Source organism: Augochlora pura, chromosome 11 (assembly GCF_028453695.1).
Source record: "Augochlora pura isolate Apur16 chromosome 11, APUR_v2.2.1, whole genome shotgun sequence".
Classification (NCBI taxonomy): domain Eukaryota; kingdom Metazoa; phylum Arthropoda; class Insecta; order Hymenoptera; family Halictidae; genus Augochlora; species Augochlora pura.
The window spans coordinates 19,106,959-19,124,184 of record NC_135782.1 but is presented as its reverse complement, the minus strand read 5'-3'; the positions used below and the strand labels follow the sequence as shown (position 1 = coordinate 19,124,184).

General features: G+C 31.6%; 4 protein-coding genes across 6 annotated transcripts; 1 reads left to right on the top strand and 3 right to left on the bottom strand.

Annotated features, from left to right (window-relative positions):
* The first annotated feature begins 61 nt into the window (after positions 1–61).
* Ocrl (Oculocerebrorenal syndrome of Lowe) lies at positions 62–5,778 on the top strand. Of its 2 annotated transcripts, none has more exons than XM_078194302.1 (18): positions 62–820; positions 898–1,078; positions 1,151–1,285; positions 1,354–1,466; positions 1,528–1,685; positions 1,759–1,932; positions 2,000–2,162; positions 2,579–2,757; positions 2,836–3,057; positions 3,142–3,277; positions 3,354–3,533; positions 3,597–3,693; positions 3,790–3,927; positions 3,994–4,091; positions 4,164–4,341; positions 4,439–4,566; positions 4,644–4,755; positions 4,827–5,778. In XM_078194302.1, the coding sequence occupies exons 1-18, from the start codon at positions 755–757 to the stop codon at positions 4,985–4,987; spliced, it is 2,619 nt and encodes an 872-aa protein (XP_078050428.1). In that variant the 5' UTR covers positions 62–754; the 3' UTR covers positions 4,988–5,778. The 2 variants fall into 2 exon arrangements, with proteins under 2 accessions (XP_078050428.1, XP_078050429.1); XM_078194303.1 differs by having other exon boundaries at positions 1,543–1,685; positions 4,827–5,776.
* Positions 5,779–5,826: 48 nt separating this feature from the next.
* Pen (karyopherin subunit alpha) lies at positions 5,827–9,380 on the bottom strand. The gene is made up of 8 exons (XM_078194305.1): positions 9,228–9,380; positions 8,566–8,661; positions 7,868–8,184; positions 7,530–7,785; positions 7,312–7,450; positions 6,872–7,230; positions 6,468–6,800; positions 5,827–6,388 (listed from the first exon to the last, which is right to left on the bottom strand). Exons 2-8 carry the CDS (start codon positions 8,629–8,631, stop codon positions 6,293–6,295), a joined length of 1,566 nt encoding a protein of 521 aa, XP_078050431.1. The 5' UTR covers positions 8,632–8,661; positions 9,228–9,380; the 3' UTR covers positions 5,827–6,292.
* Positions 9,381–9,828: 448 nt separating this feature from the next.
* LOC144476888 (vesicle transport protein SFT2A) lies at positions 9,829–11,512 on the bottom strand. 2 transcript variants are annotated; one of them, XM_078194203.1, is made up of 5 exons: positions 11,136–11,512; positions 11,005–11,022; positions 10,721–10,890; positions 10,410–10,527; positions 9,829–10,333 (listed from the first exon to the last, which is right to left on the bottom strand). In XM_078194203.1, exons 1-5 carry the CDS (start codon positions 11,202–11,204, stop codon positions 10,205–10,207), a joined length of 504 nt encoding a protein of 167 aa, XP_078050329.1. In that variant the 5' UTR covers positions 11,205–11,512; the 3' UTR covers positions 9,829–10,204. The 2 variants fall into 2 exon arrangements, with proteins under 2 accessions (XP_078050329.1, XP_078050331.1); XM_078194205.1 differs by lacking the exon at positions 11,005–11,022 and having other exon boundaries at positions 11,136–11,506.
* Positions 11,513–11,801: 289 nt separating this feature from the next.
* Rel (nuclear factor NF-kappa-B family member relish) lies at positions 11,802–16,527 on the bottom strand. Its single transcript, XM_078194199.1, has 18 exons — positions 16,095–16,527; positions 15,728–15,868; positions 15,487–15,632; positions 15,250–15,413; positions 15,020–15,158; positions 14,784–14,928; positions 14,601–14,705; positions 14,415–14,526; positions 14,205–14,332; positions 13,934–14,131; positions 13,779–13,849; positions 13,436–13,678; positions 13,145–13,268; positions 12,841–13,085; positions 12,609–12,764; positions 12,435–12,542; positions 12,102–12,356; positions 11,802–12,030 (listed from the first exon to the last, which is right to left on the bottom strand). The coding sequence occupies exons 1-18, from the start codon at positions 16,168–16,170 to the stop codon at positions 11,926–11,928; spliced, it is 2,661 nt and encodes an 886-aa protein (XP_078050325.1). The 5' UTR covers positions 16,171–16,527; the 3' UTR covers positions 11,802–11,925.
* Positions 16,528–17,226: the final 699 nt, after the last annotated feature.

Genomic DNA, 17,226 nt, shown 5'->3' with positions numbered 1-17,226 from the left:
TGAGAGAAACTACTCTGATTGTCGTGTTGTTTTGCTCAATCTCCGTTTCCTCTCTTTGTAATTGAATATTAGGGCAGTATGGTACTATGTTCTCAACTGTGAATCGTCAGCCAATCATAACACAGCAATTCGCTGCATTCTCTCAATTCGAGAGTCTCGTTACCCCCGGATATGATTCTTGAATTGAGAGATTGCTGTATGTTGTATCGACTTCTTTAACGCACACTAATAAAACAAATTTAATCATGTCTAACGTCAGTTTCAGTAATCTGTCACTTGTATTTAATCAGTGATAAATTAAATAGTTTAGTACAAATGTTACGATAGTAGTATTACGACATTTCTTAGTGGTAGCTAGCAGTCTCTACAACTGGAATGACAAAAGTGCAACGATAGCTAAATTTTAAGTAAAAATGCAGTAAGGTGTTGCATTCTGTACACGTGAAGAACGTGATTTATGACGGGAACCTATCAATTCAATTAGCAATAACGCTGTTCAATTTTATTAAAGCGTCATTATTTCTATTCTTAGTTAGTTTACAGTGTTCTTATTAATATAAACAACGGAGTTAAATTGCCTTTAAGTGTTATCTTCTCATTGTATCCAGATGATAAACAGGTGCTAGTGGCTAGAATTAAATTATGACATAATATGACTTAATTACAGTTTCTAATTAACATAAATAAATCTCACATGCCATATAACAACATTGTACAAAATATTGAGAAAATAGAGAGCATTATATGAACAAATATGTCATCCCAAGAACAAACGTTAATAGTGCAATCAAAATTCGTTTCAGGAGAGACTGTAATAATTGTATCCTTTTATTTCTTCCTCTGTAATCTCTTAAAATTGTAAGACTTTTGTATGTGTAGCCTTAATCGCATGTACAGACAACTGAAGCTTCATTAATCCAGGGTTGGCATAAAGCTCCTAGGATCGTGGCATTGCTCAACAAAGGAACAACTCATGCTCTGGTGATTCTAATCAGTTCTAAAACACCTCCTCAAGTTTATAGCGACCTTACCATAGAAAGAGTATTACCTATTGATCAAGATTTTAAATGCAACATAAGTATATAATCTGAATATTGTTATTAATGGTTGATATAATGATGTAATAACTAATGAATAATACTTTTTGAAGACACAGATGAAAAACAACAGGATAGTCTGGATGTGTACCTTAATGTAACATCGAGAAAGTTACAGTTAGTATTTGAAATGAGACCCGGAGTGGGAACCAGTTCCTTAGTATCAGAAATATTTAGAGCTATAGAAGGTAAATTCTCATTGCACTATACAACCAAATATTATGTTTAATTTCAATTAACATTTTGACGATTTCAGTGTGTCAAAAATCAAATAATCCAGCATCAGAATTTTTATGGATTCAAAAATTAACAGGAAGTGCACGTAACTTGAGTGTTCCCAATAAGGAAGTAGAAGATGTTACCGATCCTGTTAGTACCTATTATATTTTATAGAGGTATGCCAGTGCTTGATTCTAAAATATTAATTAAGAAACTACTTTTGCAGTTGGTGGATATAGAAAATCCACTTTTAGTTGTAACAAGACAAAGTATTGCTTCTGGTAAATCACCTGTAGCAGCCAGAGAATCGGCTGTAAGATACCAGATGGCATGCAAAGAAGACGACTACACATACAGTAAAACATTCCGGTTTGTTACCTTGTATTTGTGTACTTACTTTGCTGTAATGTTATTCACAATTTTCTGATTTCGTCTGTTTTAGTATATTTATTGGAACATGGAATGTAAATGGACAAGCACCGAACGGTATTACTTTACACGAGTGGTTAAGTTGCGATAAAACACCGCCAGACGTATATGCAATTGGATTCCAAGAACTAGATTTAACTAAAGAAGCATTTCTATTTAATGATACTCCGAGGGAAGAGGAGTGGAGGTAGTGAAAAATTATAAATGAAGATTTCATTAAATGAAATATTTTAACAGTATTATTATTTTTCTAGACAAGTTGTAGCAAAATCTCTTCATCCAAATGGAGTATATGAACAAGTGGCCATTGTCAGACTAGTTGGTATGATGTTACTCATATATGCTTTAAATAGTCATATACCATTTATAAAAGATGTATCAGTTGATACTGTAGGCACTGGTATTATGGGTAAAATGGTAATATCCTTTTTACTATATGCATTACATCTAATAAATTCGTGTCGCTTACTGTTATTATTTTCTTTAACTCTCAGAGCAGTTCCCAACCACTGGTTGGGCTTTCACACGAAGTCCCATGATTGGGTTCTTATGTATACAAACATTTTGAACTAAAATTTTCTTATCTCTAACCTTATGAGCCTAGGCAATAATAAACTACTAAGTAAAGTTGTTTGTCGCGTGGCCAAACGACGTGCATTGGTTAAACTCTTTCCTTTTGATAGCTTATTATTCTATGTTTACAAAATACACCGCGAAAGGTATAAACGTATCCACGACACGAACTTACGGGATGATTAATCTAATAAAATCAGAGATTTTTCATACTGATAGGCACGTAATCGTTGTTCTATTATTTGCTATTTTTCATGCAGGGAAACAAAGGAGGTGTAGCAGTAAGTTGTTCTATTCATAATACGTCTATCTGCTTCGTCAATGCCCATTTAGCGGCACATTGTGAAGAATATCAGAGGCGTAACCAAGATTATGCAGACATATGTGCACGATTGTCGTTTTCAAAATATGTTCCTCCGAAAACTTTCAAGGATCACGAGTAAGAATTCAAGTGAAATATTAGTTTTGGAATGTATTTCGATTTTATTACACTAAAACACCGATATTCTCAATGTAGCCAAATTTACTGGTTGGGAGATTTAAATTATCGAATAACAGAAATGGACGTTGCAGTTGCCAAACAACATATAGAAGCTGAAAACTATGCTCCTCTTTTGGCATTAGATCAACTTTGCCAGCAAAGACAATTAGGCCGTGTGTTACAAGGATTCCATGAAACAGAAATTACATTTAAGCCAACATATAAATATGATTTGGGCACTGATAATTGGGATTCTAGGTAACGTTAATAACATATATTATATTTTATGCACATACATGTGTATTTTTATAATTTTCTGTATACGAAAATTATGAATTACAGCGAGAAAAGTAGATCCCCAGCATGGTGTGATCGAATATTATGGAAAGGGGATGCAATTACATCGATTGAATATCGAAGTCACCCTGAATTAAGAATATCCGACCACAAGCCAGTCAGTGCTTTATTTGATTCTCAGGTAATTAGAAGTTCTTCAACTCACAAGTTATTAATCATATATTAACAAGTGTTATACTTTTTGTAATTAATTGCAGATTAGAATTATAGATATGGCGAAATATCGCAAGATTCATGAAGAAGTTATGAAAAAACTTGATAAATTAGAAAACGAGTTTTTACCCCAAGTAATGGTTGATACCACCGAGATAATATTTGACACTTTGAAATTTCTGGAACCTAGTAGCAAAGAACTCATTATTGCAAATACTGGCCAGGTAAAGCAATTTTTATATAAAGAGTATATCCTGTATACAGAAAATAATTACACCTTCTCATAGGTACCAGTTCAATTTGAATTTATAAAGAAATTAGGTGATACTAATTATAGTAAAGACTGGTTGGATATTGAACCATTTAAAGGTTTCATAAAACCAGGTATACTTCATTTGTTCATTTCTTTCATGCTTGGATCGTATTTTTATTCTTAAAATGAATAATCTGTTCAGTAACTTAATTTCAATTATATTTCAGGAGAAAAATGTGACGCTAGATTTGAAATATACGTCGACAAAAGATCAGCATACAAATTAAACTCTGGGGAAGATAAATTATACGATATCTTAATTTTACATCTCGAAGGTGGAAAGGATATATTTATTACTGTGACAGGTAGTGCAATATCATAATAAGTTATTAATTCGCGGAGGAGTCATTTATATTAATAATTTTGTTCAGGTACTTACGAGAGAAGTTGTTTTGGAGCATCGATAGAAGCTTTGGTTCATATACGAGTACCAATTAGAGAAGTACCTATTGGTAGATTAATGGAACTTGTAAGGAAGCTACATAAACCATGGAACAGAGAAAGAAGTAACGATCTAATACGAGTTGTCTTGATGTTACAGGAAAATAATAAGAATCTTCCTCCAGATCCGTATGAAATACCTAAGGAGATATGGTTTTTGGTTGACAGATTATATCGGCACGGTATAAAAACGGCAGGACTCTTTGAAACTCCCGGTCTTCACAGTGAAATTATAGCTATAAGAGATTGGTTAGATAACGGGAGTCAAGACCCAATGCGTATCCTTTTCGGAATATAAAAATAACATATGTAAAAAATGCTACAATCTCTTCTAACAATTCAGAAATCATTTTGAATCCTTAACAGTTTGCAAAGCTGGTAGTGTGCATTCTGTCGCAGAAGCATTACTTTTACTATTAGAATCAACCGCTGAACCATTAATTCCGTACAACTTGCATAGTGAGTGCTTGAACGCAGCAGTAAATTACTTACAGTGCAAACAGGTACATATATGAAAATATAAATAATATTATAATTTAAAATGGAAAATCATTTGGAAATTCATTTACTCGTTTTACAGATTGTAATGCAACTTCCAGAAATAAGGAGAAAAGTTTATCTGTATATATGTTACTTTTTAAAAGAATTATTAAATCACACACAAGATAATAAATTTGATGCTAAAACTCTTGGTAAGACTACAACAAAATTATTTCGTTAATCATTATGATACAGAAATGTTAATCTATTATTTACTTTGTAGCGACACTGTTTGGATCAATATTTTTAAGAGATCCGCCGAGAAGTAGAGATGACCGAAATCAGAGAAATCGTACTATTCAAGGAACAATCGACAGGAAAAAAGCTGCATTTGTTTATCATTTTTTAGTGAATGATCAAAGTGATTTTATTCATGATCGATAGTCGCATTCGAAATTGAAAATAGAAAATACTCGTCTAAATGTTTCGTCTATAGTTAGGAATATACTATTCCTTCTGTATGATCATACATTGTTGACGTTCTTCTAATTCCATTGTTATCTCTCTCTCATATTACATTTGTTGAGCTGACAGCAAGTATAACTTACTTCAGCTTCGCCAAGATTATGTAAAAGTAAATTACAAGTAACGAGAAAGTGCGAAACAATTTGAACTGCCAGTACATGGAATGAGCGTAAGAGTCATATACATTGCTTTCTACATATAATTGCGTTATCAATCCCGAATGTTAAAGCTATAAGAAGCGAAATGTAATAATTTAATTTGCAACGTATTAGTAAATAATTAATAACATAATAACACTGTTATAACAGTACTTAACCATGACGCGAACAAAATTTTTATAGTAATAAACAACTAATTTGCTAATTCCAAATCTTTATCCTAAAGCCTTCATGGTGCGCTACGTGTGAAATACTCATAACTAGTTAATACGTGATAAATATAATCACACTTACAATTTCATCTAGTCTTCATGGCCTAATGTGGCTATAAATACAATTTATGTAAATTTTTTCACAATAAGAAGCAAAGTTTTATTTTAAATTAACTCTTAAACGTTCTTGTTTTACTCACTTAGATATTAAGTTCTTAGAATTGCTATAATAATTTTAAAGTCTGCATAGGTGTAATATTAAGTTCAAGACTTGGTACACTTATAATTGCAATCTCCTTTATAGATGCGTAAGATTATTTAAGAAAAAATTAAGTATTAAGAATACATGTCAAATTTTGTATAAAAGTTTTAATAATACAAAATACATACAAAATGTGATAAGTAATGCAGCCTACAATATTTTATTTGTAAATAAAGAGAACATGTTAACAATTAATAAATGTCATTGAACGATATTTAAATTCGAAAAAAGTCGTTTCCGTAAATATTACCGACTCAAGAAAAAAATGTGAAACAAAATTACTTGAAAGTAACTATTACGAACATCACGAAGCTCACGATTTATATTAGAAAAATGGTATTAAATTAATACTCTACAAATGACAAAAAGGATAATAATCGATTGGCAGTTTTAAAGCTTTCTATAAAAAGGAACATTAAATGAAACTTACTATTGTCATGGAACACACAAAATATCAGTAAAGAAATATGAAAAAAAGACATGTTTTGTCTTTAATGTCTATCTTGCGGGACGAACATCTGTATATATCTATTTACAAAACAAATTGGAAGAACACACTCTAACTTGTTAAACGTTAAATGACTAAACAGTTCTAGAACTCGAAATCTTTTTGTGTTGTTTCAGTTGGTTTGAATACCAATTTTCCATCATCTGATGTGGGTTCCATTGATGATTTGTCTTCAGCACCCTAGAGATACAAGTTTAATTTGTAATATAAAAATGTTGGTTTAATTAATTGAATTGTAAAACGTTGTAAATCTGCTTACCTCTTCTGAGAAGAAATTATCAATCATCGCCGTAGCTTTCTGATATACTTGCTCTGTGTCATGGGTTTGAAGAGCCTCAAGTTTGTCCAAACCTCCTATTTCTTCTATCATAATAGCTACACGTTCAACTTCTCCCATTTTTCTAGCTGCATTCAATATGTTGTTCAAACCATCGAGAACAACTATTATAACCTTCCAATCTTTGGCATCCAACAAATGGCAGAATGGTACTAGAACTCCTAACTGCACCATATGAGCTAACTGTTTTACAGATCCACCCGAAGTTAAATTGGTTACAGCCCATGCTGCTTCTTTTCGAGATTTGAAATCTCCCTGTATAATAAAACGGAACATCAATAATCAGCTTCATAAGAAAAGAAAAGAAAAAAGTACAGTTCACTTACATTTTGTAAAACATGTATCAAGCTTGGTAGTAATCCACCATTTATAACATGCTGAATTTGATCCATGTTACCAGCAGTAATATTGCTGATGGCCCATGCTGCTTCTTTTACTATATTATTACGATGATGTTGTAACAATACTCCCAAATGTTGTAAACCACCTGCTGCTATTATTGCATCCGTCTGCATGTCGGTGCCTGTAACTATATTTCCAACTGCACGAAGTGCTGGTGTCAGAACTGTTACTTCAGTTGATGCAAGTAAGTCCACTAGTTTTGGTATAACTCCGCTTTCCACAACAGCTTGTATCTTAGTATTGGGTCCGTCGGTGAGGTACGAAAGAGCCCAGCAAGCATCGGCTGTGATGTTTCAATTATAACATTAAAAACTTTTACGATTATTATACAAAATTTAACGTTTCAATAAGAGAAGTCACTCACCAAGTACATCGTGATCAGAGTGACTAAGTAAGCGATTCAAGACTGGTAATGCAGTTTGTACAATTCCAAACGGAGGTTGGGGATTTTTATTACGACACAAATTTGATAGTGTCCAGACGATGTTACGAGTAAATGTCACCTAAACAATTTATAGTACTACCATTAAAATATGTAATTCTACTTTTTGTTGACAAAATTATATTATATATTCTACATACAGGAGTATCAGGTTTGATCAATTCTAATAAAAGAGGCATAACATCATGACCAAGAACAAGATCACGAGCTAGTGGACCATCTCCAGCAATATTTCCAAGTGCCCATACTGCTTGTTCAGCAACGTTAGGTGATGTAGATTTTAGCAGTACAGCCAATTTTGGTATAGCACCATGCTTTACAACCATATGAGTTTGATCAGATGTTCCAGAAGCTACATTGGTTAGTGCCCATGTTGCTTCAAATTGTAACGAGGCACTGTAAACATTTCAAGAATATAATAAATAAATTATCAATTAAAGCTAATAATAATAACAAATTTCTTATGGCATGTTTGTACTTGTGATGGCAATCCAAGAACTGTATGCAGCGCGGCACAATTCCGCGTTCTATCATACTATCTATAGGTGGATTCTTTTCTCTGCTCAACATTTTCCTGCATGCTTGCGTTGCTTGAAGTTGAATTGTTTCATCCACAGATTGCATACCAGCAACAATCTCATCTATTGATATAGAAGTAGGTGACTGACTAATAGTTTCACCAGTCGGGCTTTGTGGTTCTTGCCCTATATTGACATTACGACGTTTCAATAATTGATCATCTTTCCTAGCCTTTCGTAGTTCTATCGACATTTCATTCCTTCTTCTACGTGCATCCTACAATAACAAACAATAACACAATGAGTATTCTGAAAACAGTGATTTTCCCCTAAGGCAAGAAAATTGTCTGTCTTGGGCGAATGGCAAATTTGTTGTGGCTGTGATGGGTCCACAGTTTCTGTTTCTTTTTGTTTATTCCCATATGACCATGAACTTTACTAATTGAGAATTTATTATGTGTTTATGTTTGGTTAATGGGGGGGGATTAAGTGTGAAAGAGAGACAGAGTGAGTGTGTGAGAAAGAGAGAGACAGAGTGAGTGTGTGAGAAAGAGAGAGAGAGTGTTATTTCCATTTCAATCCATGTTAAATTAATAATACATCTTATTGACATTTTCATTGTAATCAATATTTTAGATTATAATCTTAATGAACTTACTTCATGCTTGGAATGAAATTTGAAGCTAGCCTTTCGGTCACGGCCTTCAATTTCTGGGGCAGGCATTTTCTCAAAGAAATTACGTATACGTATTTCCTAAGCAGAAAGAAAACAAATAAATAAGTAAAGATGATAAGAACAAACTTTTGCTTAGGCTAGGTTTATTCTACGAACACCTAAAGATATATATTATCCATTTCCCCCCTGAGAATTTATTACTGATATAGATAAAAAAAGTTATTTAAAAGTGGTCACTGTATGAGTACTTTCTATACTAATTATATAGATCCTTCAAATTGTACGGTACCGTAGAACTAAGAAACGGGAAAATGTATACGTTGTTATCAATGAAAGGATATAAAAAGCGTTTATATTACAAAGGATATATATATATATATACATATATAATTTTTTTCTATATAGATATATATATATAATTTTATATATAATTATTGGTTACACTCGTATGCATAACTGTACTCACGTATCGTATTAACAAGCACACGTATTATGCAATAAATTACGTTTAAATATCACCCTATTTTGAACGAACGCCTCCTAACGGTTATTTGCAATCTTTTTCGCGATGTTTTTCTGTCTAATACGAACCGAATGTAAATTATTGTTTAAAATAACTGGCAAATTAAAAGAGACTTGCTTACCGTGAATATATCAATGAATATTAGAAAAATAGATGGAACAGATCACGAATTGCTCTCAGTACTTCACGAACTGATCGCGACCCGCGCGTCAAATACACAATGGCTGCTGCTGCTGCTCGTGAAGTTTCTTTGTTACTTAGAACCTGTTGCCTCTTGCTGGCTGTTGCTACTGATCGTAGATCGGAACAGAAATTATTGTTAATCTTCATCCAATTAGAACGTCCATTTTTGTATGACGAAATATGGTATTGGTATATGATTGGTGGCTGAAGTAACAGCGATTTACGATTGGTCCATCAATATTTAACGTTCAGTTTTCAAATCGAATTGAACGTAGTTCTCAATTATCTTGACTCTTTTAAAAATATTACAGTATGCATATTAAAATTAGCTTGAATTTGTTTTAATTATTATTGAAATATTTATGACGCCAAATATTTTTTTTTAAAAAATGCATATCTTTATTAGAGAATTGGTGTACAAAAAGAAATTATGCCGCAATAAAGTGACATCGCCGTTAATTATTTCAAAATATTTTATTATAATCTGATAAAGATGCAAATGCAGATGGTACAAGGTAAGTTATGTTGCAGAGAGAATAGACGAGTTAACTTAATTTTAATGTACAAAACTATTGATATTGTACAACGGTAATATAACAAGCATTACAAAAGAAATGGTATTATTAGAATATTATCAATCTTATGTAAATTGTATAACTTCATAGACTTACAGAATTATTACAAAATATTACAATATAAAACCTACATTCAACAACATTTTCATTGTATTGTCGTCCAAGTACAAATAAATGTTAACCGCATTTATAAAATAAATGCATATTTGTGTTATATGTATAGAGTTTGTTGATATTATGCTTTTGTATTTTTAAGTTATTTTATAGTTCAGTTCGTAACTTGTGCTACATAAACTGTTTTTAAGTAAAGAATTTTACTGCAAGGTTTCCAAATTTTTCCTCATTTTATACAAGATGCCACAGCTTTCATGAAAGCATCGCGTGCATAAGGTATATAAGACAGAGAATACCACGTCATAGCCAATGATTGGATAATTATAAATAAAAGAGCCAATCCAGGATTTTTCAGCTAAAAATTCAAACAATAATCATAATCAGTAAATTATAGTAAACAGTTTACCGAATCGTCTTTTTGTTATACTTACATGCAATGCTGCAAAGAGTGTCATTCCAAGAGCAACAAATACTAAAAGCGTTGCAACCACTCTTGTTGCAGCAAACATCTTCTTTAACTGATTACATGGTCCCATTAAAAAACATGTACTGTAAATGGAATCAATGTTTTAGTTTCTACTGTTTACGAAATGTTTCTATGAATTTCTAGATTCTCTTTCTTAATAAACCCAATGTAATATTATACCCTAGCTATAGGTATTTTTAACGAGAAAGCGTACGTATATTTAAATATGTGAATATTTACAAGATATACATTTTCTTCAATTTTATGAAATTTCACCTTGTTAATGAAATAATGTTTCCTAGTGTATAAAATACAGCAAATACTCTCAGTCCCCTATGTAAAAATAAAGCAAACGATCCAAGGATGGAGCACAATATACCAATAATAAAACAAATAGCAAAACCTTTAATTCGGGTAGACCAACTCAACGTAGATTGGTCCATAACCTAAAAATAAAATGTCAATTAGTTAACAATAAGTTACTATTGATGGAGAATATTATTATCAAAGAATATAAAAGATTGATATGTATTATTTTTTTGTTAAACACACATTCTTACCGTAAAGTCCGCATCGACCTTCCATTAACAATTGCAAGCATTGAACATAATATTTTATACAATAGTAAAAAATAAAAATGTTCACATACAAGTACGTAACGATTGTATTATGAAAAAATAATATTAATTACCTGACCAATAATACCGCTTTCTTCATCGCACTGGTCATTACCACTCAATGCTCTCCTTAACTTATCCATTTTCTACGTAAAATTAAACGAACTTCTTCAAAAACAATACTGTATCTGTAATACTATCACATATATGTATGTACGTACATACATATATTGACACAATAGCATTCGTACTCGTTCATGAAATTAAGAATAACAACAGTCCGCCTACCATGGATATGTGATTCATTTCAATATCCACTTTTGATACGATAACCGCTGTACGTTTAATTGAGATTAGTACAAAAGATCGAAATATACATATTGTGTAATAACCATGATATTACATACTGCTACCAATAATATACAACTTGGTGCAACTACAAGTAGCAGCTGTTTCCCTTTATATACGTGCTATAAAATTCCTTCTACAGCCTTTTGTACATACATATATACATATAAATTCTTCGTTCAGTTTAGTTAAGTATTCGTTTTATTTATGTGCTGCACATTCTATTTTATTTATATATATGCACATATACATACATATGTACATGAATGATTAGCCGCAGTAAAATGTAACTGAAGATTGGTTCAATTTGTGTAAAAAAAGAAAATTAATTGTTTATAACAGAGTATTTATATTTATAAAAGATTTTGTTGAAATTTAAGAACTATACGTCATAACATACAAAAATAATATATATTTTATAAATTCTACGATGCATTATAATATCTATACAGTATATATAAATATTGTCAAACGTATAACAAGTAAGACAACGATATAATTGTTGAAGAATGTATTTCACGAACGTACAATTAATATTTTATTAACGTAATTTGCTGCTTCGGTTTCCCCAATTTCACTTAACGCAGTTTGCAGATCGTTTAAGGATATAGATGACTGAATCTAAAAGACACATATCACTATGTAAACATTATAAGCAGTATAATATTGCGATAAATAAATTTATAACATACGTTTGCGTAATTTAGTAGAAGTTGTGATGGACTAACTGAACTTTGTTGCAGTGTTCTTAATATGTATACAAATTTCAAATGTTTCGCAAGTTTTCTCCATCCTTGTGTTTTATCAAGAATATTGGACAATTCTTGTATTTGTTCATTATTAAACCACTCTTTCTGCGTGTCCTCATCGTCTACTTCCAGTTTCGTGGAAACTGAAGTCATTTTATTCGATAATTCATCAGCTTGGCCATTAAGAAGCTGCAAAATCTATAAAAAGTACATTATTTAATTTAACATAGCATCTCTAGTAAAAGCATACGTGATATTGAAAAGTTAATAATTTACATCTGGTTTGTTCGTCGCTAAATCAAAAGACGTTTGTCCATTCGTCTCTTCAGAGTTTTCATTGTCAGAACTCACTTCTTCTTTCACATATGTACTTCTCTTTTCAACCTGCCAAATATATTAAATAAAATATTACATAATTACTGTCGTTGTTCATACGTTGAAAATACGTACATCGCTTGATTCTTTATTATGATTTTGAATATGTGGATCTGCTCCGTATTTAATCAACAATGCACATAGTTCCTTTGCTCTTGCACCAGAATATACAACTGCTGAGTGTAAGGCAGTATTTCCGCTAAAGTTTCTTTTGTTTATAGCAATGTTAGTCTGTAGCGATATATTTAATATTAATTACAAAATTTAATCAAATTGTACGATTCGTTAATATAGTTAATCCTCATACCTTGCTCAATAAATATTCCACAATTTCTTTGTGTCCACCATCTACAGCAATGTGTAACGCAGTTCTGCCATACGACATATCAGTACCATTTACATTTACCCCAGCTTCAACAAGTAACCGCACCGCATTGAGTGAGCCAGCTTCAGCTGCGAGCTGTAAAGGTGCCCATCCCGCATCATCATGAATTTCCATTTTAGTCTTTTTATCAGATAATAAAGTTTTGACACAGGCAGCAGCTTGAGGATCTATAATACGTGCATTTTCATAAATATATTACATATTTTTAATTTGCCTTGTAACTTACTTTTCACAGCCATGTGTAATGGGCAACAACCGTGTTCATCTGATCGGTTTGGATCAGCACCGAGCATGAGTAATGCTTTTATGATATCTGGTTGATTTTGTAGAACTGCATAATGCAGTGGTGTCTAGTGAATAAAATGCAATAATTATAACGTATTATAAGTAATTACGCTAAAGTAATAAATATTTGAATTAGTATTTAATTAATTGTATTTACTACTATTTGTAATAACTGGTTGAATATTTGTAAAAATTTTATCGGAAAAAGTAAGGTATGGAAAAGACATTTTACCTTGCCAGAACTATTCTGTTCATTGACAAGTATCCTACAGTCGTTATCGACGCTTATCAACATTAATATGTACTTCACGATGTCTCGTTGACCGTGTCGGAGTGCTGCGTGCAATGGAGAATCTCCAAAAGTAGAACGGTCTTTAAGAAGCGTACATATATTTGCTCTATTATTTTTATCTGACTTCGTGTACTTCATAGCTTCCATAAGCATATTTTTCGGAAACATTACATCATTTTCATGCTGGAAGATTAATAAGAGATTAATCATAAAAAAAAAGTTAAGATTAATAATAAAAAATAAATCAAAATATGGAATACAAAATAATAACGAATATATATACTTGTCCAGATGATGGGCCATCAGTTGCCAAACCCCTCTCATTGTTGGAAGAAAGGAATTCTGTCACATATTCTGTTCAAATAAATTCATAAAATTGTGTAAGAATAATTGCAAATAGCTTTACTTTATCAAGATACGTTTGTAGTTTAGATTTACCATCTATGTTTAAGTTATCAATATACATTGAATTCTCGGCCGAATTGGTTGATAAAAGCTTTTTTATCTCTCTCGAAATTTCTCGACTATCTCCGCTTGAAAGTCCCGATATATTTTCTGTTTCCATGTTCAAATTAGATACTATGACGTTCGATAAATCACTGCTTCCAGAATGAGACATCCTTTGCCGCTTCCTTCCTGAGAGTATTAAATACTTTTATTACGTTTTTTCTTTTGTAAGATTATCGAAATGATTTCGAATTCAAGTTACCTATTATTCTGTCACTTGGTTTATAAGTAAATTTTAATGGTTCAGAACAATCACCATCAGTTGGTCTTTCTAATTGTATGAAGACGTCCCTTGGAGATGTAATATTGACGTCTCTATATCGTGGTGTTCTATAAAAGTATACATAAACATAGTTAAAATTAAACAATAATTGTATGTTCAAAACTAATGAGTGTTAAGTTGTTGACATACCGAAATACAATTGCATATTGGTGATGCACATCCAATTCTGTAAAACGTCCGTAGTCACTCCAAACTTCATAATTGTCATCATTTACCTCAAACAATTTTACTTTTATATTCTCTGTAATAAAAAAGAAATAAAATATAGATTCGGAAACACTTTCTTATATATTGCATAAAAAGTAGTATACTTACTTTTTCCTACTTTCTCTACAAGTAAGAAAATTTCCTCGCCTCCTTCAACACTACCACTATGCTTGTCAATTCTACATATTTTCAATTCTCCAGTTAATGCACTTTCTAATAAATTACAAAAATTATTTCGCACTTCTTATGTACTCTACGGAATTAATATATTTATTATAACTTCATACTTACTGAGATTATTAATAGGATTTGAATAGACAATACAATTTGGTATTGGTACCATTACATTGCGTTCATTCAACATGAATGCTTCAAAACATAATGCAACACTATTAAGATTTACACATTTCTGATATGTATCAGCGTCATGTTTAATCTATAAAATCACTCGGTAAAATAAATTTATATACAAATAAGTAGAACTACGTTAAAATAATTGAAGAAAGAATAACATTAAAATATCGTACCTGAGCTTCTTCTCGCGTTGTGAGGGTATCGATTCTGTTTTCTCTTTTCTTTTTTTCAATTGCTTGTAGTCGCATTTTTTTAATAAGTTCCTCTTTCACAAATTTTTTTGCTGTATGTATAATTCCCATTCCATGAAATCTACGTAGTATGTAATTAATAAGAAATGAAAAGTAATGAAATTTAGACAGGCATGGTGAAAGTAGTGTCTACTAGATAAAATATAGCATACGTCGCAATGAAGCCATTTTCTGGAGTAACATCAATTACATGAGGATCATCGCAATCTTCGCCATTAACCCTACGTACCAATCTGTGGGCATGAGGTATCCTTGCATTCTCATCAGATGTAACTAATGTACATCGTATTGTTGCTCTTCCAGGAAAATTATGTAACTGGAGGATTGAAATTATTGATAATCTAGCAAAAGTATTACATTATTCGATTAAATAGAGGAAATATATATACCTGAACTGTCGGGGCATTTTTATTGCGACCACTACCAACATTTGAACCTACTAAACTTCCATGTGTTCCTATCATTTCGGATTTATATCGAAATCGAAATTTCTCTGCTGGTTGAACCAACAATGCAAGATATGGTTCATCAAAAGCTAAAAAAGATGCATATTAAAATAGAAAAATTTTCAAATTCATTCTTACACACCAAATGTAATGGTGAACTTTGAAAATATTAATATATACATACCTGTAATACCTTTGAAAAGGCTCATTGATACATCGATATTATACAATGGTGACAAAGATGTTGAAACAGGCGATGCAGCACTTGTTCCCTGAGATCCATTGTATGGACTGAACAGTTCCTGATTATTCATCATTTGTAAATCTTGAAAAAAATGAACATATATTTTGATTAGAACTACATAGTATAAACATTTCATTACAATTTTATGTTTTCATTTTTCGAATGTAAACTATAATACAGTATCTTGTATACAACACTTGTTAAAGGATTAGTAAGTTGCCATATTGTTACCAGTAAACTGTAAATTATACGAATGTTATTCAACAAAATCAACAGTTTTATATAGGAAAATATTAACAAAAATTACCATGTCCGTTACGAGGATAATTCTGGCTTTCAGTTACATTTTCGTAGATCGTGTAATTATCAAAAATTTCAGGCATTGCGTATATTTTGAACGTCACGCAATCAACTTGACAGTGTATCAGTTATAAAGAAAATAGTGAACAAAAAGGACAGAAATAAAGTTATCGTAGAAAAACTCTAAAATAAACAAATCGCTATGTGTGCAGTAACAGTCGTGATCAATCGCATACTAACTAAACATGAATACTGTAACTTATCTTGACAAGGCGTAGTTGCATTTAACCTTGAGTTCAGTTACAGGGTTTTTCCTGTGGAAATCCACACACTCTTTAGTAGGTATGCATGTTGTAACAAGTTTCCTCCAATAGTACAAACGCACAAACGCATGCGTTTAGCGCAGTTTAAAGTCACAACACTATGAACATACATGCATCTACATATTTACGCACATGCATTATATTTCGGTGCTATGTGTACGTATAGGATGTCTAATCTAGTTTATCATTTCCATTCCTTTTGATCTATTTCATTCCGTCTATGTCGACTTCTCCTTCTTTTCCTTTTATTGTTAGAATCACAGTACATATACATTTCAATAAACCTACATTAATTTGAATATTCAACTTTTATAATTGATTCCAGTTGATTGGGAATTGCCAAGAGAATAAGTTAAAAAATTCATACAAATCGTATTCGATAATTGACATCTGTTTCAAGCAGTTTGAAGTACATATGCATGTATGTGTAATGACAGGTAGACAAGTGCGTACGTATAATGATGGCAAGCCTCAAGTCTATGTACGTATCTCGATGAAAGTTGCTTCAACATGCTTACATACATGCATATATGCTACAGTTAACGTACGGTGTAATGGATTAAAATTAATTGATATATCTTTCGATATTTAGTACTGTCGTTATAGTACTATAATATATCGTCCTTAATAAAGCTAACATAAAATACTTCACAAATAAATTACATAAAAATGGTAGGTTAAAAGTAGCAACTTGAGATATAATATCGCATAATAACAATTTTTTCCCACTAAAATACTTAAAAGCGACTCGATAACTGCTTGCAATGTTATTGGGCTTAAAGATAACGACCATGTTATAGTAATGTACTCAAATTT

Excerpts from the sequence above, each read along its gene's own strand:
- Ocrl (XM_078194302.1), top strand. The coding sequence starts at position 755 with ATGTCATCCCAAGAACAAACGTTAATAGTGCAATCAAAATTCGTTTCA. Across the intron at positions 1,286-1,353 it reads AATATTTAGAGCTATAGAAG|TGTGTCAAAAATCAAATAAT; the intron begins GTAAATTCTCAT and ends TGACGATTTCAG. Across the intron at positions 1,467-1,527 it reads TAGAAGATGTTACCGATCCT|AAACTACTTTTGCAGTTGGT; the intron begins GTTAGTACCTAT and ends ATATTAATTAAG.
- Pen (XM_078194305.1), bottom strand. The coding sequence starts at position 8,631 with ATGCCTGCCCCAGAAATTGAAGGCCGTGACCGAAAGGCTAGCTTCAAA. Across the intron at positions 8,185-8,565 it reads AATTTCATTCCAAGCATGAA|GATGCACGTAGAAGAAGGAA; the intron begins GTAAGTTCATTA and ends TTGTTATTGTAG. Across the intron at positions 6,801-6,871 it reads TGATACATGTTTTACAAAAT|GGAGATTTCAAATCTCGAAA; the intron begins GTAAGTGAACTG and ends TTTATTATACAG.
- LOC144476888 (XM_078194203.1), bottom strand. The coding sequence starts at position 11,204 with ATGGATAAGTTAAGGAGAGCATTGAGTGGTAATGACCAGTGCGATGAA. Across the intron at positions 10,528-10,720 it reads AACATTATTTCATTAACAAG|TACATGTTTTTTAATGGGAC; the intron begins GTGAAATTTCAT and ends TTCCATTTACAG. Across the intron at positions 10,334-10,409 it reads CACTCTTTGCAGCATTGCAT|CTGAAAAATCCTGGATTGGC; the intron begins GTAAGTATAACA and ends TTGAATTTTTAG.
- Rel (XM_078194199.1), bottom strand. The coding sequence starts at position 16,170 with ATGCCTGAAATTTTTGATAATTACACGATCTACGAAAATGTAACTGAA. Across the intron at positions 14,706-14,783 it reads AAATCCTATTAATAATCTCA|AAAGTGCATTAACTGGAGAA; the intron begins GTAAGTATGAAG and ends GTAATTTATTAG. Across the intron at positions 12,357-12,434 it reads TAGCGACGAACAAACCAGAT|ATTTTGCAGCTTCTTAATGG; the intron begins GTAAATTATTAA and ends TACTTTTTATAG.